General features: G+C 40.3%; 1 protein-coding gene across 2 annotated transcripts in view; it reads right to left on the bottom strand.

Moving 5' to 3' along the window:
* LOC147012447 (GTP-binding protein REM 1-like) overlaps positions 1-25,917 on the bottom strand; it is a 43,095-nt gene that overhangs the window by 3,287 nt on the left and 13,891 nt on the right. For both annotated transcript variants that reach the window (XM_085856684.1, XM_085856685.1), the window contains 4 exons: positions 2,774-2,902; positions 2,418-2,650; positions 2,164-2,240; positions 1,259-1,457 (listed from right to left, as the gene is read on the bottom strand). In XM_085856684.1, coding sequence (XP_085712810.1) covers positions 1,259-1,457; positions 2,164-2,240; positions 2,418-2,650; positions 2,774-2,902 — 638 coding nt within the window. The remainder of the gene's footprint in view (positions 1-1,258; positions 1,458-2,163; positions 2,241-2,417; positions 2,651-2,773; positions 2,903-25,917) is intronic.

The following is a 25,917-nucleotide window of genomic DNA, read 5'->3' as shown; positions in this document are numbered from 1 at the left end:
ACCATAAAAAACACCCGGGGGCACCAATTGTACAAACAAAGCCGAAAAAAGCTACAACCCCCCCCACCCGCCCCGAGATCCCACAGGGGGAGGCTTAATAATCGTTAGATGTGGATCCTCCAATGGGGGTAATACACCCGTCGGGTGAAATTGACGTGCACCAAGCTTGTGGAGGTACTGACGTGAGTTCCGTCTCATTGAGTTGTACTCCGTTAGATGTGGATCCTCCAATGGGGGTAATACACCTGTCGGGTGAAATTGGACTGCACCAAGCTTGTGGAGGTCCGGACATGAGTTCCATATCATTGAGTTGTACTCCGTTAGATGTGGATCCTCCAATGGGGGTAATACACCTGTAGGGTGAAATTGGAGTGCACCAAGCTTGTAGAGGTCCGGACATGAGTTCCGTATCATTGAGTTGTACTCCGTTAGATGTGGATCCTCCAATGGGGGTAATACACCTGTCGGGTGAAATTGGACTGCACCAAGCTTGTGGAGGTCCGGACATGAGTTCCGTATCATTGAGTTGTACTCCGTTAGATGTGGATCCTCCAATGGGAGTAATACACCTGTAGGGTGAAATTGGAATGCACCAAGCTTGTGGAGGTACGGACGTGAGTTCCGTATCATTGAGTTGTACTCCGTTAGATGTGGATCTTCCAATGGGGGTAATACACCTGTAGGGTGAATTTGGAATGCACCAAGCTTGTGGAGGTACGGACGTGAGTTCCGTATCATTAAGTTGTACTCCGTTAGATGTGGATTTAATCCTCTGTCACATGTTTGTAAATGTAACAGGCCCAAGGCCCGGTGCTAATAATACTCAGACTCTATAATAAGAGCACTTAGCTGGAAGCTCAGGCCTAATGCTCAGATGGTGATGTTTGATGGACGGTGCTGTTTGAGTGCTCGAGATGCTCCACTGGTAGCCTGGTTACGGTGGCAGAGTGCTGTGCGATTAGTTTGGCGTTAACCAGATGGTTCTGCTCTGTTATTGGGAACGGCAGCTGGGCTGCCGGGTAGCTATCATTTCATGGAAGCTGCGCAGTTGATGCCGTGCCCCTCTACCAGTACCAGTACTAATTTCACCGACCTCGGAAGGATGACAGGCTGAGTCAACCCCGCCTGGTATTAATTCAGCAGATAACGGCTCAAACTCAGGATCCAAAGATCCTAAGGCTAGCCACCTTAACCACTCAGCCAACATTAGTTTTACAACCAGGTGGTGTCATAAACTCATGACTGGGTTCCACCATACCTTCCTCCGACACCGCCCGGCATCGAACGAGATCGCTCTTGTTGCCCACAAAAATGACCGGTGGGTCTTGATGGGTCGGGCGGGCGCGCCGTAGATGGATCCGTCTCTCGGACGCGGCATCGAAGGACGCCCGATCCGCCACTGAGTACACCAGCAAGAAGGCATCACCGTGGGGGCAGCACTCTTCGAAGCTTGTTTCCTGGGGGTGGGTCGAAGCATGCATGCACAAGTTGGAACAATTAAAGGTCACGTCGAACTTTACCTGATTCCTGCGTTCAATGTAGGGCAGCCTATGAAAAAGATATTCACTCGGGTTTGCCTGCTGCAGGTCCACAGGTACATTTTGTGACCATGAAGGTTTAACTTGGCCACGCGTCGAGCTATAGAGTTGCACTTTACCCAAAACAATCGTTGACTTTCCTCTCAAATCGGTTTTCACATCCAAGGCCTCACTAGGCCTCGTGCGGAAGGGTGACCTGGGTAAGCTCCTCACGCGGTCCGAATTCTTTACGTGTAAAGATATCTCAAGTGGAAGATTATTTGGTGATCCTGACAACAACCTTCAAAATGCAATCCGCTCTTTCACACCGTCAATCTCAGCTCTTTGGAGACATTGGTGCAGCTATTTCGATGCTCGATGACAGGTGTTCAGGACATCCTGTCTTTCCATTGGTTCACGTGGTCCGGGATACCGCCTCACGTGCGACATGTTTTATTTCCATTCGCGTCACAAAACAAAGTCCTTCTTGAACAAGAGCGACCATTTTTGAGTGCAAATGGTCATGTCTGAAAAATCGAAACCAGGCTTTGAGACTTGATCTTTCACCGTTTGGTGGACTGCAAGCACCCTCTGACCTTAATAACCACACACATCCTCACATCCAGGTATGTGGAGATGCCTGTACCTGTGTCCTTCCCACTGACACCAGGACTAAGGCATCCACCCCATCAACAGCCATCCTACGAGTGTACACCTCCCGGTCTGTAAAACACACGGCCCGGTCATTGGGTATAAGTGTGGGACTCGGTGGGTCAATCGATGGCTTCTATTTTGTTCTGCACCTGAAGTATGAAACATCGAAATGCCATGAATAACAGAGGGAATGGTGGATGAAAAGTGGTGGATCTATCAAACCACACCAAAGTGGTGCAACCTTACCCGCCTCTCCATCGCCACCTTCACAGCCACCCGCGGAGAGTACGCAGGCAAACGCACTGGCAAGGCTTGACTTCCCGACACCGGGGTCTCCAAGAAGTACCAGCCGGTATACCTCTTGAGGCGGCACGGATGTGTCGGAGGTCTCACTGACGTCACAATCGGAGTTTGCGGCTATTTGGAGATGCTCTCTGCCGCTGTTTTCTACCAGCAGGTCTTCTTCTGACTGCACAGCTCTGTATAGGGGTCCAGCAGGTTTGTTATACACATCAGTTAGTGAAGATGTTTCCTGTTTTCACGAAAAACTTTTATCATCCTGGTTGTTCTCCAACTTTTGGTTTCCCACCCCAAGTACAAACCTCAGCTCTCTGTCATCCCTGGAAAAACTAAGTCTCTGGTTCCTGCGCCTGGTCGGACCGGACAAACTTGCAGCTCGTCGCAGCACCCCGACAACCGCTTCCGAGTCACACGAGGTCATGATGCTGGGTCTAGGTGGGAGCGGTCATGGATTAGGTCAAGCTGTGATGTTTTTCATCCATGAACAGCAAATAACTTGCAATGGTTTGATTCCAATCATGTGGTTGTTTCAGGTGAGAGGGCAAGGTGACTCGAATACAAATATCAGGGTATTTGGAAAGAGCTACACAAATGGACGTATTTGGCCCATCTTGCCCGTGTTACACCACAGCAGGTGATTATGTCATACAAGGCATAAGAAAGTGTGTGAACAAAAAAAAAAGTCATAAGATTGATATATAGGACAGTAAAACCCCGATACATTGGGATCGATGTCATTTCTGTTTCCTCTTACAGTATGACTCTTACATGAGAAAGAGGAGACGATGTAACGAAGTAATCGATTGACACAAGTATCACCGAATGGGATCAATTGGTTGTCAGAGGGAAGATCGACACATAGACCGCATAGGTGGATTTAGGAGGGGGGGCTCCTGGGGGTCTGGACTCCTCCCACCACCCCCACCTCCCTTTTAGGTGGGGAGTGGAAAAATCACAACCAAATCCCCAAAAGGCAAATTTATTTCTTTATATGCGTACAGCGGCCGAGAAAAGTGTTCACCCTCGCCGCCCTCCTCCCTCCAAAGATTTCACATCTTGATGCCACCTGATCTTATTTCATGTTTTCAAATCAAACTTAATATATAGTCTTCACAAACTATACTCCAGAGTGATAAAGCTAAAAAAAACTACAGATAAAATGTGAATAAGTTTGATCAACAGAGAAAATCAGAAGATTCTCAGTTGAATAGCTATTCAAACCCTTTCCCTAATTCACCCCAAATCTCTTCAGGAGCAAATTATTTGTTTGAAAGGTTACAAGATAAGTGTAGTATGTTTCACCTGCATGGAACCAGGGGTTTAACCTAAAACATTAATGTTCCCCACTTATCGAAGGAGTTTTAAGGTGAAACTCACTTTGTCAACCAACAAAGCAAACATGAAAACCAAGGAGCTTTCCAAAGAAGTCAGATACAAAGTGGTGGAGAAGCACCGCTCAGGAGAGGGTTACAAGTAGAATTCAAGCTCAGTCGTTATCCCTCTGATTAAGCCTGGTGTTGACTTAGTGGTTCGAGTGGCTTGCCGGGGATCTTAGAGTCCTGAATTCAAGCCCCGTTTGCCACTGAATTAACACCAGGTGGGGTCGACTCAGCCTATCATCCTTCTGAGGGCAGCGAAATGAGTACCAATGCACTGGTATTGGGGCACAGCATCAGCAGCATCATAGTGTCCCAACAAAATGATAGCTACCCAGCAGCCAAGCTGCCATACGCAAAAGAAGAACCTCCCTTTGAGTACGGTAAAATTCATCGTTAAGAAGTGGAAGACGTATCATACCACCCAGACTCGACCCAGATCAGGTCACCCATCTAAACTCAGCAGCCGGACAAGCAGGAAAATGGTTCGTGATGTGACTGTAAATCCAACAATGACTTTGAAAGATCTAGAAGGCTCTATGTCTGAGATGGGGGCAGTGTTCATCAATCAACAATATCCTGTTCCCTTCACAAAGCTGGCCTCTGTGAACAGCTAGCAAGAAAGAATCCATGACTGAAAAGATACATCTAGAGGCTCGTATGGAGTTTGTGAAAAAGCATCTTAATGATGCTGCAGGCATGTGGAGAAAAAGTTTTGTTGTCGGATGAGACAACAATTGAACTTTTGGTCTAAATTCAAAGTGTTACATCTGGTGCAAACCTAACACTGCACATCACCCAGTCAACACCATCCCTACTGTCAAGCATGGTGCTGGCAGCATCATGTTCTGGGGCTGGACTTCATCAGCAGGAACTGGCAAACTTGTCAGGATATAAGGGACAATGGACGGTGCAAAGTACAGGAGAATCCTTGATGAAAACCTGCTTGAATCAGCCATGAATCTGAAACTGGGTCGGAGATTCACATTTCAGCAGGACAATGATCCGAAGCACAAAGGTAAAGCCAAACTGGAGTGGCTGAATAAGAAGTAAATAAACTTTCTTGAGTGGTCCAAAGTCCTGACTTGAAGCCAATTTATCATTTATGATGAAACATGAAGATTGCGATCCATCGACGATCCCCAAACTTAGCAGAACTCGAGCAATTCTCACGTGAAGAATGGGTAAACATTTCATCATCTCACTGTACAAAGCTGGTCGAGATCGACCCAGAAATACTCGGAGCAGTCATTGCTGTAAAAGGTGCTTCAACCAGGTACTGACCCCCAAAGGGCCTGAATACTGTTACAACCAGTGAATTTTGAGTTGTATATGTTTTTTACAGGTATTCCCGACATGTAACCTCCTTCAACTAGTTTGATCTTTTCAGTTATTAATAAAAAAGTTCATTTGGAAAAAAAATTGTTTCTACATAATTCATCTAAATGTGGCATTATTGAGAGGGGGTCAATACTTTTGTGGGCCACTGTACATGATCGAGGCTAGTGGAAGAGCTAGAGCAGAATGTAAGGGAACAAAATGGAAAGGGAGAAACACCATCAGCAGAATAGAAGTGAGAGTGAGATCAAGGGGAGAGGGAGAAGGACACATGGGGGTGAACAAACTGTAAAGCAAGCTGAACTCGAAGGGCACTCTGTGGAGCGCATACCTCCACCAAGGACAGTGAACAGTTTACGTTTTGTATCCAATTAATATCTGAATCCAGACCTGAACCAAAAATCCAATCGGCTTGTCTCCTACCCGGTAATCGGCCTGTTCTCGTTCATTGGGAATGGGGTCATTTGGGTTGGAGGAGATCATGAGTATGCATGTGGAATGAACAGCTGTCTTGAAGCCCTGGAAGGAAGAATGGGACTGAACAGACTGGGGAAGTTGGTTCCACAAATAAGAGAAAAGAGGAACTATTGAGTGGAGGAGACAGCAGTGAGCCTGAACTTTGGGAGTTCAACAAGAAGAGGATTACTGGCAGACAATGCGCACCCTGCAGAAACCTGGGAGGGACAGGATTCCAAGAGAGGGTGGAGTGAGTCATCAACAAATAGATAAAGAAGATTTACGAAAGAGTCAAAGTGGTCGTTTATGAAGATCATCAATAGGACTAGGCCAAGAACACTGGCTTTGGACACACCTGCCTTGACAGGGAGAGGAGATGAAAGGATTCCATTGAGAGCCACACATTGGATACGAGGGTGCAGGAAGTCAGGAAGCTATGTGTGCAGATGACCTTGGATGCCACAGGTAGTGCGTTTGGAGAACATGGTGGGATGACAGACTGTATTGACAGCTCAGGATGTGTCTGGAGAGAAGGCCCTGATCTCATGACTGACACTGTAGGCCTCCATCCATTGTTGGGTGAGTCGCAGCATCATGTCCAAGGTTGAGGGACTTGGTCTAAATCAGAATTGGTGATCTGAGATGAGGCCGTTGGAGAAAAGGAATGATTTTAAGTCAACGGCGATGATGGATTCCATGACCTTGCTGACGATTGGAAGTTAACTGATAGTTCTGTCATTAAGGGATTGGTTTTTCACGTTTTTATGCAATATCGTGATGGTGGCTGCTTTCCGAGCAGATGGAAGATGACCTAGGGTAAATTATAGGGTGAAAAGGGCAGAGAGAGAGGAAGTACAAGAGTAGCAGAGCAGGTTTTTCGGAAACGTGAACTGATGCCGTCCATTCCAGTTGCCAAATCGGTGTCGAAAGTTGCCATAAACTAGTTCACCTTCTCAGGTACAAAATACAAAAGACAGTTGTGCAGCAGCTGCGTGCGACTGGATAGGGTGGGTACCGAGTGAGGAGTTGGGGACGCAAGATTTGGAATCAAACACAGAATTGAGGCATTCGGCCTTCTCCCGAGCGGAGTCGGCTGTGGTGCCTTTTGAAGAGAGGAAAGGGATGGAAGGGGAGCATACACCAGAGACAGACTTGACAATGCACCACTTGGTATTAGAGGAGGGAGACAAGTTTGAAAGTTCATTCTTGAGCTTGGACAGCTTGGTGGGATTTGCCTTCCAAGAAGAGAAGGCTCGATGTTTGAAGGCAACTGCCTCACCACAAGATTCTGTGTACCAGGGTGTTAGGATAGATATGATAACTGCAGACGAGATGGATTAAATATGTACATCATGGAAAGCAAGCTTGTGTGGAAGGATCTCCAGGCAGTATTAACACCAGGAGAGGTGAAAATGAAGGACCAGTGTTATTGTCTTGACATGAGGGGGCAGCTCACAGTCCCTGCCAGTCAGTTTGAGTGAACTGCCAAACTATACTACGCTCTCTGATGATAGCCAGAGAGACGTTGACTCTCACAAGCGCATGAGCAGGTGAACCTATTGGTGCGGAAGAGAAACAGCAGACATTTGTTGGGAAATACGTCATTACCAAGTCCTAAAGGGAGGATGTGCCATTGGGAGAAATCAGGGTTGGAAGGTTCATTGATGGGGTGAGTCCCATATTGGGTCTCACACTTGATTTTGTGCCGTACTGTGAACAGGAAAGCACTCCAGCCATCAAAAACACCATCCAGAATCATTGTTGAAGAGGATTGTTGAGTAGCTGGTCTCCCTTGAAATTGACAAAGCTACAGGTTCCATCTCGATCACATCAAAATTAACAATAAAAAGACAAATAGAATGGAAACTAATTGTTGTTGTGTGTATGTGAGCTCAGAGTGCACCCGAGAGAATCTAGAATCCCAAAGCTTTCCGGACCAAACACTTTGTGGCTTCACGCTCTCAGCATCTGGGATATCATGTACCCAATCACTTCATTTCTGGAACTCCCCCCCCTTTCAAAAATTTCTGGATATGCTCCTGAGACCCCTAACCCCCGCTCACCCATCCCTCTTCACCCTCCACAAAACTGGACTCTCTTGTATCATTCATGTTGCATTCCCTCATCCAAAAATCTTATTACGTCCACCATCGAAGGTGCTTCCACTCCTGTTGGGCTGTTTGTCTGTGAGCAGGATGTTGTGGACGAAGTTTGGTGGACGGGTTAGGTGTGTGACAAGGACGAAATTATTCGATTTGGTGAATCTGGATACGAGATTTTTTTTTTTAATTCATAAGTGATTCTTCACCATTGAGAGATGGACGAAAAGCTATGTATAGCATGATGTTTCAAAAAGTTGGAGACCTTGGTTATGACAAACCTTGGTGGATGAGTTGGGAAGGTGACAAGAACAAGCCGATTGGATTTTCGTTCAGGTCCGGATCCAGATCCGGCCAATCAGTGGGAAACAAAATGTAAACTGTTCAGCCCGGCGGAGGTATGCCCTCTCCCGAGTGCCGTCCAGATCAGATCTCATCATGACGCACCATCTGTCCGTCTGTCCGTCCATCCGTCCGTCTCTTATTTCGACTTCTCCAGCCAACCCGCCCGGCCGATCCGGCTGAAATTTGCCAGCAACGTCTTCTCCTGACTGGTAACACGAATTGCAAAGCTCGTTCCAGTCAAGTAGCTTTAAGTAGGTCAAAATGACCAACTTATTAAATTCTTCAAAAACATCTTCTGTTGTAAACTAAATTTGGTAGCACCCATCAGAGTGCTACCAAATTCGGGTTACCTCGTGAGGCCAGGGTAGGGATGTTAAATTGTGGAGGTCGCGCTGATCGTCCGACCCGAAGTGTGTCAAAATGGCCGACTTGGTCAATCTTTGGGAAAATAGTGTAAATTCCTTCAAAAAATCTTCTTTTCCAGACGCACCAGACAGAATGGTACCAAATTCGGGTTACCTCGTTTGGCCAGGACCCAGATAAGCTTCAGGTTCAGTGTTCCTGTTTTCTTTATAGTACTTCCACTCATTATGCCCTTTGCTACAAACAAAACGTAAGTACATATTCCTCTCCATAGCATTTAGTGTACACGTGATGAAGGGAATTCAAGTTTAAAGTCGATTCATTGATTTGATATTAAATACACCAAACACCAATTCCTTTTGTTGGAAACAACGTCAAATAACACAACAGATTACTGGATGGATTAGTGGGACATTAACACTACCTGATACCCACTGATCTATTAACTTATGCTTACTCTAATAATTAGCTTACACCCAATAGCACGACATGCATTTACCTTACTTTACATCCACTAATACACCTTACATTCACTTATACACCTTACATTCAATATTACTACCTTACATCACTTATACACTTTACATCCACTTATACACCTTACATTCAATAATACTACCTTACATCCACTTATACACCTTACATTCAATAATACTACCTTACATCCACTTATACACCTTACATCCACTTATACACCTTACTTCCACTTATACACCTTACATTCAATAATACTACCTTACATCCACTTATACACCTTACATTCAATAATACTACCTTACATCCACTTATACACCTTACATCCACTTATACACCTTACATTCACTTATACACCTTACATTCAATAATACTACCTTACATCCACTTATACACCTTTCATCCACTTATACACGTTACATTCACTTATACACCTTACATTCAATAATACTACCTTACATTCACTTATACACCTTACATTCAATAATACTACCTTACATCCACTTATACACCTTACATCCACTAATACACCTTACATTCACTTATACACCTTACATTCAATATTACTACCTTACATCACTTATACACTTTACATCCACTTATACACCTTACATTCAATAATACTACCTTACATCCACTTATACACCTTACATTCAATAATACTACCTTACATCCACTTATACACCTTACATCCACTTATACACCTTACATCCACTTATACACCTTACATTCAATAATACTACCTTACATCCACTTATACACCTTACATTCAATAATACTACCTTACATCCACTTATACACCTTACATCCACTTATACACCTTACATTCACTTATACACCTTACATTCAATAATACTACCTTACATCCACTTATACACCTTACATCCACTTATACACCTTACATTCACTTATACACCTTACATTCAATAATACTACCTTACATTCACTTATACACCTTACATTCAATAATACTACCTTACATCCACTTATACACCTTACATTCACTTATACACCTTACATTCACTTATACACTTCACATCCACTTATACACCTTACATTCAATATTACTACCTTACATCACTTATACACCTTACATTCAATAATACTACCTTACATCCACTTATACACCGTACATTCACTTATACACCTTACATTCACTTATACACCTTACATCCACTTATACACCGTACATTCACTTATACACCTTACATTCACTTATACACCTTACATCCACTTGTACACCTCACATTCACTTATGCACCTTACATTCACTTATACACCTTACATTCACTTATGCACCTTACATCCACTTATACACCTTACATTCACTTATGCACCTTACATTCACTTATGCACCTTACATCCACTTATACACCTTACATTCACTTATGCACCTTACATTCCATATTACTACCTTACATTCACTTATACACCTTACATTCACTTATACACTTTACATCCACTTATACACCTTACATTCAATAATACTACCTTACATCCACTTATACACCTTACATTCACTTATACACCTTACATTCACTTATACACCTTACATCCACTTATACACCTTACATTCACTTATACACCTTACATTCACTTATGCACCTTGCCTTCACTTATACACCTTACATGCAATAATACTACCTTACATCCACTTATACACCTTACATTCACTTATACACTTCACATCCACTTATACACCTTACATTTAATATTACTACCTTACATCACTTATACACCTTACATTCAATAATACTACCTTACATCCACTTATACACCTTACATCCACTTATACACCTTACATTCACTTATACACCTTACATTCAATAATACTACCTTACATCCACTTATACACCTTACATCCACTTATACACCTTACATTCACTTATACACCTTACATTCAATAATACTACCTTACATTCACTTATACACCTTACATTCAATAATACTACCTTACATCCACTTATACACCTTACATTCACTTATACACCTTACATTCACTTATACACTTCACATCCACTTATACACCTTACATTCAATATTACTACCTTACATCACTTATACACCTTACATTCAATAATACTACCTTACATCCACTTATACACCGTACATTCACTTATACACCTTACATTCACTTATACACCTTACATCCACTTGTACACCTCACATTCACTTATGCACCTTACATCCACTTATACACCTTACATCCACTTGTACACCTCACATTCACTTATACACCTTACATTCACTTATGCACCTTACATCCACTTATACACCTTACATTCACTTATGCACCTTACATTCACTTATGCACCTTACATCCACTTATACACCTTACATTCACTTATGCACCTTACATTCCATATTACTACCTTACATTCACTTATACACCTTACATTCACTTATACACTTTACATCCACTTATACACCTTACATTCAATAATACTACCTTACATCCACTTATACACCTTACATTCACTTATACACCTTACATCCACTTATACACCTTACATCCACTTATACACCTTACATTCACTTATACACCTTACATTCACTTATGCACCTTACCTTCACTTATACACCTTACATTCAATAATACTACCTTACATCCACTTATACACCTTACATTCACTTATACACTTCACATCCACTTATACACCTTACATTTAATATTACTACCTTACATCACTTATACACCTTACATTCAATAATACTACCTTACATCCACTTATACACCTGACATCCACTTATACACCTTACATTCACTTATGCACCTTACATTCACTTATGCACCTTACCTTCACTTATACACCTTACATTCAATAATACTACCTTACATCCACTTATACACCTTACATTCACTTATACACTTCACATCCACTTATACACCTTACATTTAATATTACTACCTTACATCACTTATACACCTTACATTCAATAATACTACCTTACATCCACTTATACACCTTACATCCACTTATACACCTTACATTCACTTATGCACCTTACATTCCATATTACTACCTTACATCACTTATACACCTTACATTCAATATTACTACCTTACATCACTTATACACCTTACATTCAATAATACTACCTTACATCCACTTATACACCTTACATTCACTTATACACCTTACATTCACTTATACACCTTACATTCACTTATACACCTTACATCCACTTGTACACCTTACATTCACTTATGCACCTTACATTCACTTATACACCTTACATCCACTTATACACTTTACATTCACTTATGCACCTTACATTCACTTATACACCTTACATTCACTTATACACCTTACATTCCATAATACTACCTTACATCCACTTATACACCTCACATTCACTTATACACCTTACATTCACTTATACACCTTACATTCCATATTACTACCTTACATTCACTTATACACTTTACATCCACTTATACACCTTAGATTCAATAATACTACCTTACATCCACTTATACACCTCACATTCACTTATACACCTTACATTCACTTACACACTTCACATCCATTTATACACCTTACATCCACTTATACACCTTACATTCACTTATACACCTTACATTCAATATTACTACCTTACATCACTTATACACTTTACATTCAATAATAATACCTTACATCCACTTATACACCTTAGATCCATTTATACACCTTACATTCACTAATACACCTTACATTCACTTATACACCTTACATTCACTTATGCACCTTACATTCACTTATGCACCTTACATTCACTTATACACCTTACCTTCACTTATACACCTTACATTCCATATTACTACCTTACATCCACTTATACACCTTACATCCACTTATACACCTTACATTCACTTATACACCTTACATTCAATATTACTACCTTACATCACTTATACACTTCACATCCACTTATACACCTTACATTCAATAATACTACCTTACATTCACTTATACACCTTACATTCAATAATACTACCTTACATCCACTGGTATACCTTACACCTACATATACACCTTACATTCACTTCTACACCTTAGATTCACTGATACACCTTACACCCACTTATACACCTTAGATTCACTAATACACCTTACATCCACTTATATACCTTACATCCACTTATACACCTTACATCTACTTATACACCTTACATCCACTTATACACCTTCGATTCACTTATATACCTTACATCCACTTATACACCTTACACCCACTTATACACCTTACATCCACTTATACACCTTACATCCACTTATACACCTTACATCCACTTATACACCTTACATCCACTTATACACCTTACATCCACTTATACACCTTATATTCACTTATACACATTACTTCCACTTATACATCTTACACCCACTTATACACCTTAGATTCACTTTTACACCTTACACCTACTAATACACCTTACATTCACTTATACACCTTAGATTCACTGATACACCTTAGATTCACTGATACACCTTACATCCACTTATACACCTTACACCCACTTATACACCTTAGATTCACTTGTACACCTTACATCCACTTATACACCTTACACCCACTTATACACCTTACATCCACTTATACACCTTACATCCACTTCTACACCTTACACCCACTTATACACCTGACATCCACTTATACACCTTACATCCACTTATACACCTTACGTCCACTTATACACCTTACATCCACTTATACACCTTACATCCACTTATACACCTAAGATTCACTTATACATCTTACATCCACTTATACACCTTACACCCACTTATACACCTTACATCCACTTATACACCTTACACCCACTTATACACCTTAGATTCACTTGTACACCTTACATCCACTTATACACCTTACACCCACTTATACACCTTACATCCACTTATACACCTTACATCCACTTCTACACCTTACACCCACTTATACACCTGACATCCACTTATACACCTTACATCCACTTATACACCTTACGTGCACTTATACACCTTACATCCACTTCTACACCTTACACCAACTTATACACCTTACATCCACTTATACACCCTACACCCACGTATACACCTTAGAATCACTTGTACACGTAACATCCACTTTTACACCATAGACGCACTTATTGACCTTACATCCGCTTATACACCTTACACCCACTTATACACCGTACGTCCACTTATACACCTTACATCCACTTATACACCTTACATCCACTTCTACACCTTACACCCACTTATACACCTGACATCCACTTATACACCTTACATCCACTTATACACCTTACGTCCACTTATACACCTTACATCCACTTATACATCTTACATCCACTTATACACCTTACATCCACTTCTACATCTTACATCCACTTATACACCTTACACCCACTTATACACCTTACACCCACTTATACACCTTAGATTCACTTGTACACCTTACATCCACTTATACACCTTACACCCACTTATACACCTTACATCCACTTATACACCTTACATCCACTTCTACACCTTACACCCACTTATACACCTGACATCCACTTATACACCTTACATCCACTTATACACCTTACGTCCACTTATACACCTTACATCCACTTATACACCTTACATCCACTTATACACCTAAGATTCACTTATACATCTTACATCCACTTATACACCTTACACCCACTTCTACACCTTACACCCACTTATACACCGTAAGTCCACTTATACACCTTACATCCACTTATACACCTTACATCCACTTATACACCTTACATCCACTGATACACCTTACACCCACTTATACACCTTAGATTCACTAATACACCTTACATCCACTTATATACCTTACATCCACTTATACACCTTACATCTACTTATACACCTTACATCCACTTATACACCTTCGATTCACTTATATACCTTACATCCACTTATACACCTTACACCCACTTATACACCTTACACCCACTTATACACCTGACATCCACTTATACACCTTACATCCACTTATACACCTTACGTCCACTTATACACCTTACATCCACTTATACACCTTACATCCACTTATACACCTAAGATTCACTTATACATCTTACATCCACTTATACACCTTACACCCACTTCTACACCTTACACCCACTTATACACCGTACGTCCACTTATACACCTTACATCCACTTATACACCTTACATCCACTTATACACCTTACATCCACTGATACACCTTACACCCACTTATACACCTTAGATTCACTAATACACCTTACATCCACTTATATACCTTACATCCACTTATACCCCTTACACCCACTTATACACCTTACACCCACTTATACACCTCACATCCACTTATACACCTTACATCCACTTATACACCTTACGTCCACTTATACACCTTACATCCACTTATATACCTTACATCCACTTATACACCTAAGATTCACTTATACATCTTACATCCACTTATACACCTTACACCCACTTCTACACCTTACACCCACTTATACACCGTACGTCCACTTATACACCTTACATCCACTTATACACCTTACATCCACTTATACACCTTACATCCACTGATACACCTTACACCCACTTATACACCTTAGATTCACTAATACACCTTACATCCACTTATATACCTTACATCCACTTATACACCTTACATCTACTTATACACCTTACATCCACTTATACACCTTCGATTCACTTATATACCTTACATCCACTTATACACCTTACACCCACTTATACACCTTACATCCACTTATACACCTTACATCCACTTCTACACCTTACACCCACTTATACACCGTAAGTCCACTTATACACCTTACATCCACTTATACACCTTACATCCACTTATACACCTTACACCCACTTATACACCTTAGATTCACTAATACACCTTACATCCACTTATATACCTTACATCCACTTATACACCTTACATCTACTTATACACCTTACATCCACTTATACACCTTCGATTCACTTATATACCTTACATCCACTTATACACCTTACACCCACTTATACACCTTACACCCACTTATACACCTGACATCCACTTATACACCTTACATCCACTTATACACCTTACGTCCACTTATACACCTTACACCCACTTATACACCTTACATCCACTTATACACCTTACATCCACTTATACACCTTACATCCACTTATACACCTTACATCCACTTATACACCTTACGTCCACTTATACACCTTACATCCACTTATACACCTTACATCCACTTATACACCTAAGATTCACTTATACATCTTACATCCACTTATACACCTTACACCCACTTCTACACCTTACACCCACTTATACACCGTACGTCCACTTATACACCTTACATCCACTTATACACCTTACATCCACTTATACACCTTACATCCACTGATACACCTTACACCCACTTATACACCTTAGATTCACTAATACACCTTACATCCACTTATATACCTTACATACACTTATACACCTTACACCCACTTATACTCCTTACACCCACTTATACACCTGACATCCACTTATACACCTTACATCCACTTATACACCTTACGTCCACTTATACACCTTACATCCACTTATACACCTTACATCCACTTATACACCTAAGATTCACTTATACATCTTACATCCACTTATACACCTTACACCCACTTCTACACCTTACACCCACTTATACACCGTACGTCCACTTATACACCTTACATCCACTTATACACCTTACATCCACTTATACACCTTACATCCACTGATACACCTTACACCCACTTATACACCTTAGATTCACTAATACACCTTACATCCACTTATATACCTTACATCCACTTATACACCTTACATCTACTTATACACCTTACATCCACTTATACACCTTCGATTCACTTATATACCTTACATCCACTTATACACCTTACACCCACTTATACACCTTACATCCACTTATACACCTTACATCCACTTCTACACCTTACACCCACTTATACACCTGACATCCACTTATACACCTTACATCCACTTATACACCTTACGTCCACTTATACACCTTACATCCACTTATACACCTTACATCCACTTATACACCTAAGATTCACTTATACATCTTACATCCACTTATACACCTTACACCCACTTATACACCTTACATCCACTTATACACCTTAGATTCACTTGTACACCTTACATCCACTTATACACCTTACACCCACTTATACACCTTACACCCACTTATACACCTTACACCCACTTATACACCTTACATCCACTTATACACCTTACACCCACTTCTACACCTTACACCCACTTATACACCGTACGTCCACTTATACACCTTACATCCACTTATACACCTTACATCCACTTATACACCTTACATCCACTTATACACCTTGCGTCCACTTATACACCTTAGATTCACTTCTACACCTTACACCCACTTATACACCTGACATCCACTTATACACCTTACATCCACTTATACACCTTACGTCCACTTATACACCTGACATCCACTTATACACCTTACATCCACTTATACACCTAAGATTCACTTATACATCTTACATCCACTTATACACCTTACACCCACTTATACTCCTTACATCCACTTATACACCCTACACCCACTTATACACCTTAGATTCACTTGTACACCTTACATCCACTTATAGACCTTACACCCACTTATACACCTTACATCCACTTATACACCTAACATCCACTTCTACACCTTACACCCACTTATACACCTGACATCCACTTATACACCTTACATCCACTTATACACCTTACGTCCACTTATACACCTTACATCCACTTATACACCTTACATCCACTTATACACCTAAGATTCACTTATACATCTTACATCCACTTATACACCTTACACCCACTTCTACACCTTACACCCACTTATACACCGTAAGTCCACTTATACACCTTACATCCACTTATACACCTTACATCCACTTATACACCTTACATCCACTGATACACCTTACACCCACTTATACACCTTAGATTCACTAATACACCTTACATCCACTTATATACCTTACATCCACTTATACACCTTACATCTACTTATACACCTTACATCCACTTATACACCTTCGATTCACTTATATACCTTACATCCACTTATACACCTTACACCCACTTATACACCTTACACCCACTTATACACCTGACATCCACTTATACACCTTACGTCCACTTATACACCTTACATCCACTTATACACCTTACATCCACTTATACACCTAAGATTCACTTATACATCTTACATCCACTTATACACCTTACACCCACTTCTACACCTTACACCCACTTATACACCGTACGTCCACTTATACACCTTACATCCACTTATACACCTTACATCTACTTATACACCTTACATCCACTTATACACCTTCGATTCACTTATATACCTTACACCCACTTTTACACCTGTCATCCACTTATACACTTTACATCCACTTATACACCTTACATCCACTTCTACACCTTACACCCACTTGTACACCTGACATCCACTTATTCACCTTACGTCCACTTATACACCTTACGTCCACTTATACACCTTACATCCACTTATACACCTTACATCCACTTATACACCTTACATCCACTTATACATCTTACATCCACTTATACACCTTACACCCACTTATACACCTTACATCCACTTATACACCTTAGATTCACTTGTACACCTTACATCCACTTATACACCTTACACCCACTTATACACCTTACACCCACTTATACACCTTACACCCACTTATACACCTTACACCCACTTATACACCTTAGATTCACTTGTACACCTTACATCCACTTATACACCTTACACCCACTTATACACCTTACATCCACTTATACACCTTACATCCACTTCTACACCTTACACCCACTTATACACCTGACATCCACTTATACACCTTACATCCACTTATACACCTTACGTCCACTTATACACCTTACATCCACTTATACACCTTACATCCACTTATACACCTAAGATTCACTTATACATCTTACATCCACTTATACACCTTACACCCACTTCTACACCTTACACCCACTTATACACCGTACGTCCACTTATACACCTTACATCCACTTATACACCTTACATCCACTTATACACCTTACATCCACTTATACACCTTACATCCACTTATACACCTTACATCCACTTATACACCTTACACCCACTTATACACCTTACATCCACTTATACACCTTACATCCACTTCTACACCTTACACCCACTTATACACCTGACATCCACTTATACACCTTACATCCACTTATACACCTTACGTCCACTTATACACCTTACATCCACTTCTACACCTTACACCCACTTATACACCTTACATCCACTTATACACCTTACACCCACTTATACACCTTAGATTCACTTGTACACCTTACATCCACTTATACACCTTACACCCACTTATACACCTTACATCCACTTATACACCTTACACCCACTTCTACACCTTACACCCACTTATACACCGTACGTCCACTTATACACCTTACATCCACTTATACACCTTACATCCACTTCTACACCTTACACCCACTTATACACCTGACATCCACTTATACACCTTACATCCACTTATACACCTTACGTCCACTTATACACCTTACATCCACTTATACATCTTACATCCACTTATACACCTTACATCCACTTCTACATCTTACATCCACTTATACACCTTACACCCACTTATACACCTTACACCCACTTATACACCTTAGATTCACTTGTACACCTTACATGCACTTATACACCTTACATCCACTTATACACCTTACATCCACTTATACACCTTACATCCACTTCTACACCTTACACCCACTTATACACCTGACATCCACTTATACACCTTACGTCCACTTATACACCTTACGTCCACTTATACACCTTACGTCCACTTATACACCTTACATCCACTTAGACACCTAAGACTCACCTATACATCATACATCCACTTATACACCTTACACCCACTTCTACACCTTACACCCACTTATACACCGTAAGTCCACTTATACACCTTACATCCACTTATACACCTTACATCCACTTATACACCTTACATCCACTGATACACCTTACACCCACTTATACACCTTAGATTCACTAATACACCTTACATCCACTTATATACCTTACATCCACTTATACACCTTACATCTACTTATACACCTTACATCCACTTATACACCTTCGATTCACTTATATACCTTACATCCACTTATACACCTTACACCCACTTATACACCTTACACCCACTTATACACCTGACATCCACTTATACACCTTACATCCACTTATACACCTTACGTCCACTTATACACCTTACATCCACTTATACACCTTACATCCACTTATACACCTAAGATTCACTTATACATCTTACATCCACTTATACACCTTACACCCACTTCTACACCTTACACCCACTTATACACCGTACGTCCACTTATACACCTTACATCCACTTATACACCTTACATCCACTTATACACCTTACATCCACTGATACACCTTACACCCACTTATACACCTTAGATTCACTAATACACCTTACATCCACTTATATACCTTACATCCACTTATACACCTTACACCCACTTATACACCTTACACCCACTTATACACCTGACATCCACTTATACACCTTACATCCACTTATACACCTTACGTCCACTTATACACCTTACATCCACTTATACACCTTACATCCACTTATACACCTAAGATTCACTTATACATCTTACATCCACTTATACACCTTACACCCACTTCTACACCTTACACCCACTTATACACCGTACGTCCACTTATACACCTTACATCCACTTATACACCTTACATCCACTTATACACCTTACATCCACTGATACACCTTACACCCACTTATACACCTTAGATTCACTAATACACCTTACATCCACTTATATACCTTACATCCACTTATACACCTTACATCTACTTATACACCTTACATCCACTTATACACCTTCGATTCACTTATATACCTTACATCCACTTATACACCTTACACCCACTTATACACCTTACATCCACTTATACACCTTACATCCACTTCTACACCTTACACCCACTTATACACCGTAAGTCCACTTATACACCTTACATCCACTTATACACCTTACATCCGCTTATACACCTTACACCCACTTATACACCTTAGATTCACTAATACACCTTACATCCACTTATATACCTTACATCCACTTATACACCTTACATCTACTTATACACCTTACATCCACTTATACAGCTTCGATTCACTTATATACCTTACATCCACTTATACACCTTACACCCACTTATACACCTTACACCCACTTATACACCTGACATCCACTTATACACCTTACATCCACTTATACACCTTACGTCCACTTATACACCTTACACCCACTTATACACCTTACATCCACTTATACACCTTACATCCACTTATACACCTTACATCCACTTATACACCTTACACCCACTTATACACCTTACATCCACTTATACACCTTATACACTTATACACCTTAGATTCACTTATACACCTTACATCCACTTATACACCTTACATCCACTTATACACCTTACATCCACTTATACACCTTACATCCACTTATACACCTTACATCCACTTATACACCTTACATCCACTTATACACCTTACATCCACTTATACACCTTACATCCACTTATACACCTTACATCCACTTATACACCTTACATCCACTTATACACCTACATCACTTATACACCTTACATCCACTTATACACCTTACACCCACTTATACACCTTACACCCACCCACTTATACACCTGACATCCACTTATACACCTTACATCCACTTATACACCTTACATCCACTTATACACCTTACATCCACTTATACACCTTACATCCACTTATACACCTTTCATCCACTTATACGGCTTACATCCACTTATACACCTTATCCACTTATACACCTTACATCCACTTATACACCTTACATCCACTTATACACCTTACACCCACTTATACACCTTACATCCACTTATACACCTTACATCCACTTATACACCTTACATCCACTTATACACCTTACATCCACTTATACACCTTACATCCACTTATACACCTTACATCCACTTATACACCTTACATCCACTTATACACCTTACATCCACTTATACACCTACACACTTACACCTTACACACTTATACACCTTACATCCACTTATACACCTTACATCCACTTCTACACCTTACACCCACTTATACACCTGACATCCACTTATACACCTTACATCCACTTATACACCTTACGTCCACTTATACACCTTACATCCACTTATACACCTTACATCCACTTATACACCTAAGATTCACTTATACATCTTACATCCATATACACCTTACACCCACTTATACACCTTACATCCACTTATACACCTTAGATTCACTTGTACACCTTACATCCACTTATACACCTTACACCCACTTATACACCTTACACCCACTTATACACCTTACACCCACTTATACACCTTACATCCACTTATACACCTTACACCCACTTCTACACCTTACACCCACTTATACACCGTACGTCCACTTATACACCTTACATCCACTTATACACCTTACATCCACTTATACACCTTACATCCACTTTTACTCTTTACATCCACTTATACACCTTAGATTCACTTCTACACCTTACACCCACTTATACACCTGACATCCACTTATACACCTTACATCCACTTATACACCTTACGTCCACTTATACACCTGACATCCACTTATACACCTTACATCCACTTATACACCTAAGATTCACTTATACATCTTACATCCACTTATACACCTTACACCCACTTATACACCTTACATCCACTTATACACCTTACACCCACTTATACACCTTAGATTCGCTTGTACACCTTACATCCACTTATACACTTTACACCCACTTATACACCTTACATCCACTTATACACCTTACATCCACTTCTACACTTTACACCCACTTATACACCTGACATCCACTTATACACCTTACATCCACTTATACACCTTACGTCCACTTATACACCTTACATCCACTTATACACCTTACATCCACTTATACACCTAAGATTCACTTATACATCTTACATCCACTTATACACCTTACACCCACTTCTACAGCTTACACCCACTTATACGCCGTAAGTCCACTTATACACCTTACATCCACTTATACACCTTACATCCACTTATACACCTTACATCCACTGATACACCTTACACCCACTTATACACCTTAGATTCACTAATACACCTTACATCCACTTATATACCTTACATCGACTTATACACCTTACATCTACTTATACACCTTACATTCACTTATAGACCGTCGATTCACTTATATACCTTACATCCACTTATACACCTTACACCCGCTTACACAGCTTACACCCACTTATACACCTGACATCCACTTATACACCTTACGTCCACTTATACACCTTACATCCACTTATACACCTTACATCCACTTATACACCTAAGATTCACTTATACATCTTACATCCACTTATACACCTTACACCCACTTCTACACCTTACACCCACTTATACACCGTACGTCCACTTATACACCTTACATCCACTTATACACCTTACATCTACTTATACACCTTACATCCACTTATACACCTTCGATTCACTTATATACCTTACATCCACTTATACACCTTACACCCACTTATACACCTTACATCCACTTATACACCTTACATCCACTTCTACACCTTACACCCACTTATACACCTGACATCCACTTATACACCTTACATCCACTTATACACCTTACGTCCACTTATACACGTTACATCCACTTATACACCTTACATCCACTTATACACCTTACATCCACTTATACATCTTACATCCACTTATACACCTTACACCCACTTATACACCTTACATCCACTTATACACCTTAGATTCACTTCTACACCTTACACCCACTTATACACCTTACACCCACTTCTACACCTTACACCCACTTATACACCTTACATCCACTTATACACCTTACGTCCACTTATACACCTGACATCCACTTATACACCTTAGATTCACTTGTACACCTTACATCCACTTATACACCTTACACCCACTTATACACCTTACATCCACTTATACACCTTACATCCACTTCTACACCTTACACCCACTTATACACCTGACATCCACTTATACACCTTACATCCACTTATACACCTTACGTCCACTTATACACCTTACATCCACTTATACACCTTACATCCACTTATACACCTAAGATTCACTTATACATCTTACATCCACTTATACACCTTACACCCACTTCTACACCTTACACCCACTTATACACCGTACGTCCACTTATACACCTTACATCCACTTATACACCTTACATCCACTTATACACCTTACATCCACTTATACACCTTACATCCACTTATACACCTTACATCCACTTCTACACCTTACACCCACTTATACACCTTACGTCCACTTATACACCTTACGTCCACTTATACACCTTACATCCACTTATACACCTTACATCCACTTATACACCTAAGATTCACTTATACATCTTACATCCACTTATACACCTTCCATCCACTTGTTCACCTTACATCCACTTATACACCTTACACCCACTTATACACCTTAGATTCACTTGTACACCTTACATCCACTTATACACCTTACACCCACTTATACACCTTACATCCACTTATACACCTTACATCCACTTCTACACCTTACACCCACTTATACACCTGACATCCACTTATACACCTTACATCCACTTATACACCTTACGTCCACTTATACACCTTACATCCACTTATACACCTTACATCCACTTATACACCTAAGATTCACTTATACATCTTACATCCACTTATACACCTTACACCCACTTCTACACCTTACACCCACTTATACACCGTAAGTATACACCTTTCATCCACTTATACACCTTTCATTCACTTTTACACCTAAGATCCACTTATACATCTTACATCCACTTATACACCTTACACCCCCTTATACACCTTACATCCACTTATACACCTTACACCCACTTATACACCTTAGATTCACTTGTACACCTTACATCCACTTATACACCTTACACCCACTTATACACCTTACATCCACTTATACACCTTACATCCACTTCTACACCTTACACCCACTTATACACCTGACATCCACTTATACACCTTACATCCACTTATACACCTTACGTCCACTTATACACCTTACATCCACTTATACACCTTACATCCACTTATACACCTAAGATTCACTTATACATCTTACATCCACTTATACACCTTACACTCACTTCTACACCTTACACCCACTTATACACCGTACGTCCACTTATACACCTTACATCCACTTATACACCTTACATCCACTTATACACCTTACATCCACTGATACACCTTACACCCACTTATACACCTTAGATTCACTAATACACCTTACATCCACTTATATACCTTACATCCACTTATACACCTTACATCTACTTATACACCTTACATCCACTTATACACCTTCGATTCACTTATATACCTTACATCCACTTATACACCTTACACCCACTTATACACCTTACATCCACTTATACACCTGACATCCACTTATACACCTTACATCCACTTATACACCTTACGTCCACTTATACACCTTACATCCACTTATACACCTTACATCCACTTATACACCTAAGATTCACTTATACATCTTACATCCACTTATACACCTTACACCCACTTATACACCTTACATCCACTTATACACCGTACACCCACTTATACACCTTAGATTCACTTGTACACCTTACATCCACTTATACACCTTACACCCACTTATA

The sequence above is a fragment of the Eptatretus burgeri genome, chromosome 15 (assembly GCF_056783735.1).
Source record: "Eptatretus burgeri isolate ZD-2024b chromosome 15, Ebu_testis_v1, whole genome shotgun sequence".
Lineage (NCBI taxonomy): Eukaryota > Metazoa > Chordata > Myxini > Myxiniformes > Myxinidae > Eptatretus > Eptatretus burgeri.
This window is presented reverse-complemented; position numbering and strand designations above follow the sequence as displayed.